The sequence below is a fragment of the Lontra canadensis genome, unplaced genomic scaffold, assembly GCF_010015895.1.
Source record: "Lontra canadensis isolate GAN:19392208 unplaced genomic scaffold, GSC_riverotter_1.0 scaffold2, whole genome shotgun sequence".
In the NCBI taxonomy this organism is placed as follows: Eukaryota; Metazoa; Chordata; class Mammalia; order Carnivora; family Mustelidae; genus Lontra; species Lontra canadensis.
Genome location: NW_022630996.1, coordinates 18,031,956 through 18,047,667, shown reverse-complemented (window position 1 = coordinate 18,047,667; position 15,712 = coordinate 18,031,956). Strand labels below are relative to the sequence as shown.

At 37.2% G+C, this 15,712-nt stretch overlaps 1 protein-coding gene across 4 annotated transcripts in view; it reads right to left on the bottom strand.

Moving 5' to 3' along the window:
* Window positions 1-1,569: 1,569 nt before the first annotated feature.
* GRM8 (glutamate metabotropic receptor 8) overlaps window positions 1,570-15,712 on the bottom strand; it is a 723,861-nt gene continuing 709,718 nt past the window's right edge. For 3 of the 4 annotated variants that reach the window (XM_032870003.1, XM_032869998.1, XM_032870002.1), the window contains exons 10-11: window positions 8,682-8,928; window positions 1,570-2,215 (exon numbers count right to left, since the gene is read on the bottom strand). In XM_032870003.1, the coding sequence (XP_032725894.1) occupies window positions 2,166-2,215; window positions 8,682-8,928 (297 nt within the window). In that variant the 3' untranslated portion in view covers window positions 1,570-2,165. Of the gene's footprint in view, window positions 2,216-8,626; window positions 8,929-15,712 lie in introns of all 4 variants that reach the window. The other variant, XM_032870005.1, reaches the window with a different exon arrangement.

The following is a 15,712-nucleotide window of genomic DNA, read 5'->3' as shown; positions in this document are numbered from 1 at the left end:
CACCAAACAAGTATCAATTATTTATAAAAAGTACTTAGAAAAAGAATAACCCATTGGTAAGTTTGTAATAGGAAGAACAATTTTGAAATGTCATGAGTTATGTTTAATTTATTTTTCTTCCTAAAGCCTTTAAAAAACAATAACCCACCTTGGCCTAAGAGCAGGCTCTGCTGTCATAATCACCCTGTTGCATCCACTTACCCTGATTAGAGTCAATTAGTAAGTGAAAACATACTTGAATTTTGCTCTTCGAATGAAACCCAGGCTGTTTAAAATTCAAGCATTTTTCTCAACCAAACATACGGATACTTACTCATTAAAATTAAATTAAAAATATGTAAAAGCCATTAATAATCTCCAATACAAAGAAAACTGTCAACTTAAAAATTAGTAATATACAATTATAATTACTTTTCTTGGTATGGCTATCAATTCTCAGATACATGGCACAATAAAATATACTAAATGTGCAGCTATGAGTTTATTTTAAGCTATGTTTTATCTAGAAAGGCACACCTAGAGGTGGGTTGAGAATCCTGATTACAGGATTGTATTTATCAGTAACACAGATTATTTGAAATTTCGAAAATAATGCCCTCATTCCTTGATTTAAATATCATCCAGTACTAATAGGAGAAACTCCAGAGAAGACCAGTAAGTACACATTTCCTTCTGTATGCAGCTTTCTGTCTCTGGAAGTATCTAGGAAATGTTACTCCACGGTGCAGGAGCCGGGGCTGTGCTCCTTCAACTCTCTATTAAATAAGGTGACTGTCAATATCTGGGTTGAAGTTATGGAGCATGGATAGTTCTTTATAAGGAGTGCAATGAGCCGTCCAAGCTCACTCAGCAGAGAGAACATTTACTAACAAAATGATCGTAGAGACCCAGGGACTTGATGGATGTCTGGGATCGTGTAGCATTGAGGAGCCCCTGACAAAAATGGTAACAGATTTGGAAGCCTTTAACAGGCTCCTTTATCCATCCTAGCATGGTTTATTAGCATGACATAGGCTTCCTGTTTTTCTCCCTTTAATGATACTGTGCTATGAACCAACGAATGTTTTCATTTGGAAAATAAGAAAGCATTGACATGTTATCTGAACTGTGGTTTCTTTAGAGATGCCAAGGGAATAGATATGCTAATTCTGTGCTTTGAGGAATGTACTGGGTAAGGCCCATTACTTCACTGATTTCAATGGATACCAGGCCCAGGTAAACAAAGGTTAATAGCACATACCTTGAAATATTTCACTGTGTGAAAGTTTTGACTTAGAACATGGAGAATTTCAGTGACCCTTCCATATACTTTTGACGGTGATTTTCATATTACATTCTCCATAGTAACGTTTAACTCATCATTTGTTAATTAGAATACTTGAAGCAATTTACCTCAAGCTCTTGCTTGATTCTTCATAAAAAAAGCAATTACTGTGAAAAGTTACCACATAAATTTTGAAATATTCACAGAATCTTACACAAATAATGCTTTATCATAGAGGAATAAAAGTCTTCTTCCTACACACATGAATGTACAAAGACACAATCCTTAGGGAAATCATCAGTTTACAGCAAAAGTGCCAACTGGAATGAGTATTCCTTGGCTTTAAAACTGGAACGAAACAACTCTCAACATTTGCAAAACATTCCTTTATTATTAGAAATAAATTATTTGTATAAAAAATTGCATGCGTCAACCATTGCATTTATTTTTAGCACAACCCAGGGCTTCAGTCCGGTCAGCCATTACAAGAAACAGATTCATTGTCTTATACAAGTTGAACAAGGTGGGACAGGAATGGGAGTTCTCACAATCACAGAAAAATACTTACAAGAATAACATCAGACATGGTTTATTTCAACAGCATTTTTTTTTCACAAGCTAACATTAGTTTTCCTTTTGTGATTTTTTTTTTTAACTGCTTATGAGTAAGCAATACTTTAGCTTGACACTCATTGGTTGTACTGTATAAAATGTTTTTTTTTTTTTTTTCACTCTGTCATTGATACTTTTGGCTCATGGCTACTTTGTGTTCCTTACAGGATTGACTATTGATTTGATTGATTGTAGTCTACAGAGATCTCCAGGAGTGAGTTTTGGCGGTATCATGTTTATTGTTTAAGATCACGTACCAGATTTCTTCATATTGTACCATTTCCCTGTTTCAGATTGAATGATTGCTGTAGCTGATATATGTTGTCTTAGTAGAGGAAGCTGTTAAGACAAATTAAGACAAATTAATAGTATATCAAAATAAATTATTTTGCTAAAATGATTTTAAAAATTAAATCCTATATTCAGTATTTTTATGATACTCCATTTTTACAATGTTATGTATTTTTTAAACCATGTAGTAGGAATTCAGTGATCACAGGAATAATAATGCAGCAGCAGTTTTAATCCATAAAACCACTAGTCTTACTTATAGTATTTAGCAGAAAACCAAAAATGGAAAAGTTCTAATCATAATAAATTCAGGTGAAATTCAACTTAAATGTGTGTTTTGACTAACAAAGATACACAGTATGAAAAATGAAAGAACACATAAATTATCTATCCCGCAAAAGACAAAAAAATATTTTTTTACAACCTTAGTTAAAGACCTCAATTCTTTGAGTCTGATTTGATAAGTAAAACCAGGCAAGTAAATGTAACTAGTTGTGCTTTGAAAATGAATATTTTCCATTTAAAAACAAATAATAGTTTTAATTTTCTAGTATTTATTTTGAGAGGGGGAGAGGAAGAGAGAGAGAAGAGAGAGAGGAGCAGAGAGAAAGAATCTCAAGCAGACTCCACACCAGGTGCAGAGCATGATGTGGGGCTCGATCTCAAGACCCTGTGATCATGACCTGTGCTGAAATCGAGAGTCGGACCCTTAACTGACTGAGACACCCGTGTGCCCCTTAAAAACAAATAATACTTTTAGACTCTAGAAGTGAACATAGTAAAATATGAGGAACATAGAATATTTGTAAATGTGTGTATTGCTAATACATACTTATGCTCTGACTTCAACCAAAGGGTACAAATGAAGATGTTTAAAAACTCAAAGACTTTAAAACTTTAAAACTTTAAAAACTTTAAAAGACTCAAAGAAGGAAATATACATTTAATTGTTCTGGTACCAACTCACTAGAAAGTAAAACTTATTACTGTAAGATTATTAGAAAGATATGAATAACAAAATATTCTAAGTCAAATTCATACTCATACTTTTCATTTTCCGAGAATGTAAACTTAAATCCAAGTAATACCTTTGGTTTTTTTTTTTGGAAAGATGTGATAGAATAAATCTCTGTTCTAAAATTCAAATATGATGTCCTATTTTTCAGGGGAATTCTGGAGTGCATAATCATAAGAAGAAAAATATGAAAAAATGCTAACCATGTATGTATTTCGCCACATAAATCCAATTCAGAATGAAACAGATTTTTAGGTAATTATTTAGTTTTTGAATGTTAAATAAGCAAATTATAAAGCTCTTCCTCTGGAGGCATAGGACTGGCAATCAGACTCATTCCATTTTAGTTCACGTCAACATCATAATTGACGGAACAAGTTCTTACCTGAGGCTGAGATCACATAAAGTTCACAATCACAAAAATAAATGCAGCGAGGCTAAGGAAGTGCTAATCAAGCATGTTTTTACTATTTTTGATTTCATTGAATATTATGAGCCTCATGCCAAAAATAGCTGACATATCTGCTTCTCTTATCTCCATTGTTCACACTTCTAGAAGGGTTATTACTGTGGCACACGGAAAGGAAGTAGGTTTTAGACCTGGTTTTGAACTACATTCTTTTCCCTACAAAATGAGTTTAAAAAAAGATCTGTGAACCAAGTCACTGGGCCTCAGTTTCATAGCTGGTCCCAAATCCACAACATTGGGGTTTTGTGAGAATGGAGGTGGCGTAGGTCTGTGAGGGAGCAGCTGTGTCTGGCATAACAGATATGGAATCCTATTTTCCTATTCACCCCTTCCATAAAGCTAAACATCTGTGATGTTCAGTTTGGTGTGAAGTGAAACACAATGATTTTTACGCTTGTGTACTTTTTGTTTAAGTTTTTAACAATTTCTAACTTGCTCTCGTATACTTCTAAATTCCCTGTAAGAAAACAAACTCTGTACTTCAACTAATTTTTCGAAGGACTTTCATATAGTCTTTAAAGAAAGATGAAGAAAAATGGTCCTAAGAGTTAGAAGAACGACCCTTAAAATGATGGTTCACTGTCCTGCTCTATTCAGTATCTTCAATAGTGGTCAACATGTAGGAAATATTTATCAAGTTTGTAGAGAGCTTGAAAGAAAAATTATGGTACAAATAGAGGAACTAGAGCCAAAAAGACCTTGAAGAAGATGATATTCAGAAGACGTTAATTTAACAGAAGGTGATTTGGATCAGACCATTCAAGGATCGTTCCAACTTTAAGACTCTATAGCCAATTAAAGATTCATACTTTATTTTTTGAACTCTTCAAAGTTATCCCCAGGGGAAAAGATGGTAGAATTCTACTGGGAACTCTGACTATAATTTACAAAAGGAAAGTCATCTTAATTTTTCTAATGGTTAGAAAAAGGGATGCAAGGCTATGGACAGAGATGATTTAGTCAACGGAAAAACGGTGATGAGGGACAAACTGTGAAAGGCAGAAGTCTTGCGAGAATCTTTATCCTGGACGTTATTACAGAGCAAAATAGATCAGAGATGTACGTGTGAGCTACTAGGGAGTTTTTACAGCAGCGATGAATATACTTAGGTGACAATCGTTTGGGAATACAGCAATAGTGAATTGCCTTGTGGACACCACACTGTGTTCATAAGCCAGAGAAAGCATTTCCACCCCCAGCAGCAGCTGTTTTCATGAATGATTCATGAACACTGCTTAAGGAATACCATGTTACAGCATTTGTTAATTGGGTACAGTTGATAAATTCATGCACATCAACTTTGTTTCTAACTCCCTTTCCACACACTTTTATGAAACAACACTTGACCTTTTTTTTATGTGAAATGTAGTACTCTGCAAATTCAGTAATTAACATGGACTCACTGGTCTCCCTTCCAGCTTCACGTTACTTGTATTTATTCTGCGGAGATTTTGAAGCTTTAAAACCTTAAATATGTGGCCAGAATTTCTGGCATTAGCAAGTAATCTTTAAGATGAAAGTTTCTAAGTGTAATGGACCTAGAGAGCTCCATGGCCAAGAAGGAAAAGCATCGCATGTACACCAAAAACACAAGGCTAATTGGTCAAAAAAAAAAAAAAAATCCCAGCAATGGAGTAGTAGCCGTAATTACTCAAATCCTTCACATATTAAAAAAGAAGAAGAAAGAGGAATGCTAAAACAGTTTTTGAATGTTAAGTCTTTTCTATTAATGATAGAGCAATCTACATTTTCAAGGCAGCAATGACACTTCTACCTTATTTATATGGTGACTTGTAGTTTACAAAACACTTTCACCTGTGTCACTATAATGGTGACTTGTCACAAGTCTCACAGCAGGAGGTGTGAGACTGCAGCAACATGGACACTGTTCCAATGGGTTAACCAGCACTCGATTTACTGAGAACAGACTCTACCCATGCCCACAGCAGGCTTTTTTTTTTTTTTTTTTAAGATTTTATTTACTTATTTGACAAAGAGAGACACAGCAAGAGAGGGAACACAAGCAGGGGGAGTGGGAGAGGGAGAAGCAGGCTTCCCGCTGAGCAGGGATCCTGATGCAGGGCTCCATCCCAGGACCCTGGGATCATGACCCGAGCTGAAGGCAGACACTTAACGACTGAGCCACCAAGGAGCCTCACCGAGGAGGCATTTTAAATCTGAAGAGGCATGGGGTGCCTGGGTGGCTCACTCTGTTGAGCAATAGTCTCCTGATTTATGCTGGGGTCATGATCTTGGGGTCCTGGGATTGAGCCCCACATCATGCTCAGCACAGAGTCTGCTTGAGGATTCTCTCTCCCTCTCCCTCTGCCTCTACCCTTGCTTGAGGAAAAAAATCTGAGGAGGCACAGTTCTAGGTACAGCTGGAGGACAAATTCTTTCCCAATATTCAGATCTACTTCTGAAGACATAAGACACACTTTTAGAAGAAAAAGACTGCATTTCAGTTATTAGGGTTATTGACACTTGTAGGGAGTGTGATTTTAGAAGACTCTTGCCTCAAAACCACTGTTATGTGTCATTGAGGTAACAGGGACATATGTAGGCCATGACAGCTGGTGATAGAAGGGAGCAAAGATCAACAGTGGTTCCCGAAGTGGGATTGTGGGAGGATGTGTGAAGATTCCATACGCTGTCTCTCCTGAATGTGTCACTTCATCTGGACCCAATTTATTAAAATCAAACTATGTAAAAGATGAATATACCAAAGTTGCCAAAGTACAATTTAACCATCTTTCAGGTAGTAACTGACTTTATCTTGATTCACCTTTTGAACTTTCTTTTACCTTCCAGAAAAAGCACCCGACTCCTACAGCATATTGCAGGCTAACTTTCTACACAGGCCCCACATTTATGCTCTCTCATTCTTATTTCAGAGAAGATAGGGAAATGCATGCTTGCTATATAATTTCCACTTCAGTGTCAACAGAAAATAACAGAAGGAAAACGAAACACAAGAGACTTACTTCTGTTAAATATGGGATTAGTCTTTATCAGTGCTGGGAATATTCCTCTTCAGGGAACCTATGTATTTTTTAAAAGGGTGGGAAAAGGGGCATCTGGGTGGCTCAGTGGGTTAAAGCCTCTGCCTTCAGCTCAGGTCATGGTCTCGGGGTCCCGAGATTGAGCTCCGCATCGGGCTCTCTGCTCGGCAGGGAGCCTGCTTCCTCCCTCTCTCTCTGCCTACCTCTCTGCCTACTTGTGATCTCTGTCAAATAAATAAATAAAATCTTTAAAAAAAAATAGAACAAAATAAAAATAAAAGGGTGGGAAAATTTATTAATTTTTTTTCCCCCACCACTTGCCAGAAGTGAGTTTGGGATGACTGGTATTTATTTCAATGTCTGTTTGGTTGTTCCCATTTGCAACCATATTACCTGAAGGTTTTTAGATGGTTGCTAAAAAACAAGTCCAGCTATAGGCTCTGGTGAGTTGTAGCAAGAAACGCCGACAGCTGGCCAACAGCAGTTTCCCGGCATCCTAGGACAGGTTTTAACTGCGGGCACTGATGTTTTCAAGGTAGGAAAACACAGATGAAATTCTGCCTTCACATCACACGCATTGAACTCTGACACCTTTGATAGTAGTTATAGTGCATCTTTTACAAAAAGACCAAATAGGCCCATTATTACTAAATTGCTTACCTATAATCAGAGATGATTATAATGATTTGTTATCAAAACCTGTCTTTATCATGACTTCTCTTGCAGTTTTTCAAGGTTTCATGTTTGCAGAAAGGTGAATACGTGGGGAGTGTTTGTGGAATTCTTAAAAGGCTTCTTTATGTACAAATGACTAAATTTGGTTATTAGTGAGCTGAAGGCCATCTTGCTAGAAAAATCTGACCAATAATTCCAAGAAGTCTGATAGTAATTGTAGCCAATAAACTTAACTGATCAATACTTATCTTCTAAGCCATTTCTGCATATGGGGCATTAGAATAGACAATGTTCATCTGGAAATCTTGATGTAAGGAAAGGTTTATGTTATAATAATTATATTAGATAAAATCTACACTTAATCTTCCCTGTATTTCATGTCAGAAGTACAGAGAATAGGGAACACAGCCCGTTGGAGGAATCTGAGAGGAAGAGTGTATTTTTGCGTACGGTTTTATCCTTAATTATTAAATAGGTATGTTATATTTCCAAAAAACAGGAAGCCTGAGGTCTAATGCAGGAATCTTAGCTTTCATATCTTTTTGATCCATCTACGGAAACTACTAATGTAAAAATTGTAGTGTTTTGTTTTTACCGTACTCAGCTACCTGGTATTTTACAATACAAATCTTCAGCCTATTTGCTACTCTTCCATAGATACCAAAATGGACCAGTTAAACTCTACTGGATTAGTTTGGTGCTGGTGTGTTGTTATCATGTGTTCCTTCAGGGGTGACTACAGAGAAGAAGAAGGAAAGTCAGGAGGGTACAAGTGGAGTGGTGGCTGACAGGAAGGACCCTATTTTCAGGGTCACGAGGCTTTCAGAGAAGAGCTCTATTTTAATATATCCAACAAGGGTCCACTTGGGGGAAATAAATATTAACTATGATTAACCCAACATGTTGGCTCATTCGTTTTCTCATTTCCCTAAATACCATATCATTTATTTGTGTAAGGTCTTTGAGCAACCAATAAACCAATAAAGAACCACCAATATTGAACTAACAAAGATCGAAGAGTAGTTCCTAAGTTCTAAAAGAAAAAATACATAGAAGATAGTTAAAAGCTTCAGATGCTTGGTAATGCCTCAAAGGGGAGCCACAAGAGTCATATTTGTAAAAGAGATTTTGTGTGCATGGTCACGCTCTGGATAAGAGCCACTCGCCTTGAAATCATTTGGTTCTAACCAAATGGTTCTAGGTGCCGTGACAGTCTCATGGTATGCGAGTAAGTAGCACCATGCCCCTGGAACCATGCAGCAGAGTCCCCGAGACTAGAAGAAGAATGTTCAACGTACATCTATTAGGAAGTGCTCCCGCTCTTGGCCATCGGAAAGTCTACAGATGACTTACTGTTGGTTTCAAGACTCTCACAGAGTTCACTTTTCACCTCTCCATTTGGTCTGTCATTTCCTTTTTGGATCAGTTTGCTTTGCATGGTGGCAGCTGTCACCACGGCCTTGAAGCTCCTCTTGCGTTTTTGAACATTCTGCTCTGGATGAAAAATTATAATATAAACCTTGGGCATGTACAGCATGCCCAGAGACACCGAAGCACTTAAACTCATGGAGACAGTAAGTGTCGTTGTCTGGATGTACATCTGAGGGGAGGAAAAAAGAAAGAATCAATGTTGGTGAGCCTGATCTAACATCAAACAGCACAACCATGGTCTATAATGATTGCAGCTTCTCTGCTCAGCGTACATGAGAAGGGACGTCGAGAAATTGCCCTTAATAATAGTCAAGCAATTCTTTATCCCTACCAGCAAATATGGGTAAAGTTGTCTTGTTTATGGACCCTAATTCCTTAAAACAAACACAAACAATTAAGCTGATGAAGTTTTGTTTCCTTTTTAGATTATAATTAAACATATATAAGAAAGGGAACAAAGCCATTCTGGCCAAAGGCTAACATTTTATGACCTACATTCCTTCTTCAGAGAGGGGTTATTGTTTTTAACAATAAACTTAACCTAGCAGGTTATAGTGGAAACTGAGTGGGAGTGAAATATTCCAGAATATCACTATTGCCCAGCATTGCTTGACCAATGCTAGCATTTGCATCTTCACATCATGACTTAATTTCCGCTATCAAACCTGATAAACCTCACAAGCATGCCATACGGGCTTGATATTTTTATTTATTTATTTATTTATTTTTGAAGATTCTATTTGTTTATTTGACAGAGACAGAAAGCGAGAGAGGGAACAGAAGCAGAGGGAGTGGGAGAGGGAGAAGCAGGCTTCCCGCTGAGCAGGGAACCCTATGCAGGGCTTGATCCCAGGACCCCCAGGATCATGATCTGAGCTAGCCAAAAGCAGATGCTTAATGATGCCACCCAGGCACCCCCAGTCTTGATTTTTTAATACAGCCCACCCCAAGGACAATTCCAGAGGGTTTCTCAATGGTGGCATCATATCAAAGTAAACATGGGTGCTTTAACAAAATACATGACTCTCCTCCAAAATTTAAATATGCCCTCTGGGCATCGTGTTCTGGCATCTGCATTTTTAAAACTTTCCTCCTATGTTCATTCCTTACACTTACTGCACTGAAATTGGCTGCTCTGGTACTTACAAAGAACAGTCTCTCTGCAAGATTCTTCTTCCTAGAATCTAGAGGTCAGCAAGCTGAAAAAACCAAACCTAAAATCACTTTGGCTTTTTCATTATGGTATGAAAATAGACATGATAGCATTTTAATCCTTTTTTAAAAAATTTCTCACTGTTACTTATTTATAACTGAAACAGAAATTGTGCATTTAGGGTGTGCAACTTGATGTTTTGATAAACAAATATACTGTGAAATGATCTTTGCTCTCAAGTTAATAACATATCCATCACCTCGCCTAGTTACCACTTTCTTTCATTGTTTCTTTTTAATGTTTTTGTGCTGAGAATGCCTAAGATCAACCCTCTTAGTGAATTCCCAGTCCATAGCACAGTATTGTAAACTTAGTTGCTATGATGCATATTAGATTCCCACAACTTACCCAAGCATAACTGAAACTGAATGTGTTTTGACCAACATCTCTCCATTTCCTCCTTTCCCTCCAACTGGCAAAACACTGTTCTACCCTCTGCTTTGATGAATCTGTTTAAGATTCTACATATAAGTGAATTGTGCAGTATTTATCTTTCTGTGTCTGGCTAATTTCACTTGGCATCATGTCCTCCAGTTTCATCCATGTGGATGCAAAAGGCGGGATTTCCTTCTTTTTAAAGAATGAATAAGGGGTGCCTGGGTGGCTCAGTGGGTTAAAGCCTCTGCCTTCGGCTCAGGTCATGATCCCAGGGTCCTGGGATCAAGCCCCGCATCGGGCTCTCTGCTCAGCTGGGAGCCTGCTTCCCTTCCTCTCTCTCTGCCTGCCTCTCTGCCTACTTGTGATCTCTCTGTCAAATAAATAAATAAAATCTTTAAAAAAAAAAAAAAAAAAAAAAGAATGAATAATATTCCATTGTAGGTATATATCATATCTTTAAAAATAAAAACCTTTGACCTACTTCCAGTTTTCATGTCCTATGCTCAAAATATAGTGTCCTCCAAATAACTTGGAATACTGAGGCCACAAAGAAGTTCTTAGAGGTCCCCTTCCTCCTCAGATCCTTGTTAATATTTCTTCACTCTAACCATGTCTCTGAAAATGTAAAGTTGTCACATTGTATCACGCAATCCCCAGAACCCAAACTAATTGTATCTTTTTAAATAAAGGATCAAAAACCACCCACCTTCAAAAATAAGTACTTGAATCAGTGCTTCTCTTAACAGAGGGCAAGGCTGTGAGGTAAAGAACTGTCCAAACAATAAGAACTTTAGTTACTTGTACTGAGAGACTATCCTTGTCATGAAATCACACCTGAGGGTGACTGAGTTTACTGTTCATCTACCACTAAGGCTGTCCTTTGCATAATACCTCATTGTGAGTAGGGGAATACCTTCCAATAAGGTGATATAGATGGGTTTGTTTCAAAGTTCACTTCCTCCAGGAAGTCCTCCATGATAAACCTTAACTTAATGATAATGTTATAATGGTGTCTTATTTTACTTCTAAGCACTGATGCATTGAAAAATCCATAAAGTGGATCATTTACCAATGCATAATTACGTAATTATAACTGTGATTTATATGTAGTTATAATTGTAATTTATATGAACTTTTTAGTAACTCATGAAATGCCCAACTAGGGTATAAACTTCCTTAGAGTCTATAATCTACATTCTTTTACTTATAAACGTCTAAGAAACTATACAAGATTCTACACACGAAAACTACTGGAAAACTGCTCAGTATTCTTAGGTATATAAAGATCTTAAAGAAGATTAGATTTCCACAAGATCTGATTTACACAAATCATACAGAGTATGCCTTCCAAATTTTTCCACTCTGTCAAATTGACATCAGCTATGCCTATAACACAGGGTGGAAGACATTTTAAGTAAGAAACACAAAGTGATGAGGTATGAATCCAGATTCTGGGTTCGGCTTATACATATTAGCTACAATAGAGACATGATTCAAATACATTCCTCAACAAAGTGATAAATTACTATACATCATGACCTCTCCTGCCAATAAGTGAAATTCTGTGTTCAATTTGAGAGAACCAAGGATCTACTACAATTAAGAAAGTCCTGATAAAATATGGATATGTGCCTTCAAATCCCCCAAAGGTTTGCCATCTACTTTTAAGCAACTTATTATTATGAATACTTAAAAACTTCAAAGTGTTAGTTAATCCTCTCTAAATTTCTACTTACTCTCCGGTTAGCATTTCTTCAGGAAGCCTATGCAGAAAATAGGCTCTAAAGAAAGGACATTAAAGTAGGGAAATGATGTCCCCAAATGCAAACTACAGACATAAATATCCCAAAGCCACTCAAATAGGCAACCATCAGTTTTGTCCCAGTCAGCCCCTACCAACTCAATTTAGCTTAAAAAACCAACCAACCAACCAAAAAAACCTCTAGAGGTCAAACAGACATAAAATGATGGGAACACCCACACTGATTAACTGGATTCTTTTCATAAATCTTAATCTGTTGGTCTTGCTAAAATGTATACTACTAGTCCAAATAATATGTAATTACCTTTCTATTTTGAAAACCTTGCAATTTTTCTCTGCTACCATGAATATAAATGGTAATTTTTTTCCCTGATTCAGAATCATTTCTGTAATATATAATAATTTAATCTTGCTAAATATTAGGCATGAAGAAGATTCTGGACTGCTAGTTTCCATATTAAATAAATTACTGCAGTCTATCCTTTAGGCAAACCAACTCAATGGAAGATGTAATAAACAAAGACATGAGGATTAGATAGTACTATGCTTAGTGTCCAGGCTTTCCTTCAGATACTATGCTTTCAAAGTACACCAAAGGCCAGTTTTACTTATGTAAAATTAAAACAGCATTTGAAAAATTTTCATGTGAAGTTAATACAGAAAAAGCATATATATAGAACTATACCCTAAAATCCCAAACCTTAGAGTGGCCTAGCATTTGTTACAAGGCATTGTGCTGTGAGTAAACTAAGTTTTTGAGCTTCATCTCTGAATATTTAATGAAATGAAAAAGTCATATATACATAACCCCAGTGAAAACAACAGCAAAACACACAAAGAAATAAAAATGCCACCTGTTCTCACTCTAGAGACACTAAATCTTCAGCATCATGCATTCCAAACATCTTCCATATTTAAAAATAAATGTAGAAATTATATCAGAAGATTGAAAATGAGCATCTGATTCCAAAAAACTCATGGATTTTGTATAGCTATAGAAAATTCTAATTATCTGAGCCATGTAAGAAAGGAACACCACTGCTTATAGTTTTTGTTGTTGTTTTTAAGATAAAGAAGTTTATAGAAAATTCTGGAGTTGCCTTGTGGGTGGTAAAAGCCTCAAGTCAACCCACCAGGTGACACTCTAAATTCTAATAAAACTTCCCTGGCAATTGGACAGCTGTGTGATCTTATTTTCCTCTCTGACCTTTAATTTCTTACCTATGAAGTTCGGGGAAAATAATACTTTTCTCATAGAAGGGTTACAGGGTGGAATGACATAATCTTTATAAAACACCTCAAAGGTACTAAACAGCAGTAGCTCAACAAAGATCATTTACCCTATGGCTTTGAATCTAAAAGGACATTAACAAAGCATCCTTCCAGGTACCCAGGATAAAGAGAGGGGGCCTGCGAGTCAGTTACCCAAAGCAGTATTGTTTAGTGACTACCTGACTGCTATGCTCTAACTCTACAATGTCAAGGAAAAGGCTTTTATAATCTTCAAAGTAGGCAGAATAAAATTTTGCCCAAAGTCAACGCTATTTGCCGATGTCAAGGCTATATTCACTGTCTGTGCTACAGTTCTAGAATAACACACTGGCTCTTTGCATCAAAGTTCCAGTGAGTTACAAAGTTCCAGTGAGTTACAGCTCGCCGGAAAGCAGAAGAGAACAATGTTAACTCCCTAGAAGCAACATAAATCCATTGAGAGAGGCTGACAATAGTACTGGATCTGCTAATGTAACCTTCTTTTTTCCAACTTTTTTTTTTTATGCCCCACCTTCTGCCCCCTGTCCCTCTAAAATATTAATAACTGGAGGAAGGGGCATATCTTTTCTGTTATTACCCACTGGTAGCCTCTCACTTCCTGTACCTCCACACCCCTGGGATATTTTGAACCTGAAAGAGTCAGATGCATTGAAACAGATTTAAATGATCCCTGGAGAAGCCAAGAAGGGCTGGCACAATGGAGCACAGTACCAGGACACCTGTTCTGGGACCTACTCTAGTAAGTTTTCTTTCTCCGCAGTGGTCATTTGTGCACACCCAGGGTCTCCTGGTCATGGCCTGGAATCATTAACAACTCTGGGAAGAATTGAGGAGAGAGGAGATTGTATTACTTCAGGGAAAAGCTCAGTCTTCTACCTGCACAGAGAACTCCAGAGACTCCGATATCCAACCTGGTAACTTTTCAACCCCTTAGTAACAAAGTGACCTATTATGAGACCTAAAACCCAAGGCAGGTTTGTGCCATCTGAAAAGAAATAAATTCATTATTTACTCCTGAATATTTCTGCCTTGTCTTGGATGGTTGAAACTCACTTTTTGCTACAGTCTGCCAGATTCTGTTTGGCTGCTTTGCATGTAGTCTGACCCGTGAGAAAGCTATGTTAACACTTACGGCCTGCCTTTCTCTGCTTCTATTACCTATCCCCTCCTCTGTGTGTCCCTTGAAGTGGCACCTGAATCCAGAAATAGATTTTCTTTTCCTTTTCAGCTGGGCTTCAGTCAATGGACCTCAAAATCTCATTACTAGATGTCATTAATTTTTTTTTTTTTAAACAGACAAGTTTATAAAGCAATTGTACAGTTTCCTTATGGTGGTAAAAGCCTCAAATCAACCAATCATGCAACATCCAAACTCCACTAAAACTCCCATGGCAACTGGGTACAACAAACATCAAGACAACAATCCAACTCTTCTGGCTGAGCCTAGATACCAGTGAGCTATCACCAAGTCTCTACCAAACATTTTACCATTGTTTCTGTTTTGTTTATTTCAACTTGTTGGTTTCTTCTACTTAGCCAATTCTGAGGAATCTTCCTCATATCTCTATCATTTTTACATTGACATACCCCAGACCTCAGTCCTTAAGTATTTATCTATTTATCTGTCCATCCATCCATCCATCCATCCATCCATCACTCTGTCCTCATTGCTCTCTTGACAATCACACTTGGCATTATAGCCTTAAACCAGGACTGGGTCCCGGAGTGTGCTACCTGAATACACAAGTACTTTTACTCAGAAGTCCCTTCACACTTGATTTAATGCTCTGCTGTCACTGTTCTGAAATTCTTAATAATTTTTGAATAAGTAGACCTGCATTTTCATTTCACTGGGCCCTGCAGATAATATAGGTAGCTCTGCCTTGGAAAACTATTTACATGCTGACTAATTCCAGACTTCCTGAGGAAATCTAATCACTTTCTGGGTATTCCCCTTGGATGTCTGATTTGTAAAACTAACAAGCATATGACACCATCTTCATTCCTAAACTTACTCTTCTAGTCGTCTTCTTTATCTGAATTCCATCATTAATCTTCCAAGGGACAAAGGCTTTGAAATTGTCCTTGACTCCTCTCTTACACTCTTTATCTATGAAGAATCCTATTGATTCTACCTTCAACTTTTGTCCAGATGGATCATTTTCTACTACCTCTGCTGGAACTACATTGGTCTTAGCCAACATCATCTCTCATTTGGGTTATCACGAAAGCTCTCCTCTTCTCTTTTCCCCATGCTCCTTCTGTCTGCTCATTGGCTTGATCTTAACACAGCAGACAGAATAATCCCATTATTCATAAGTCAGGTCA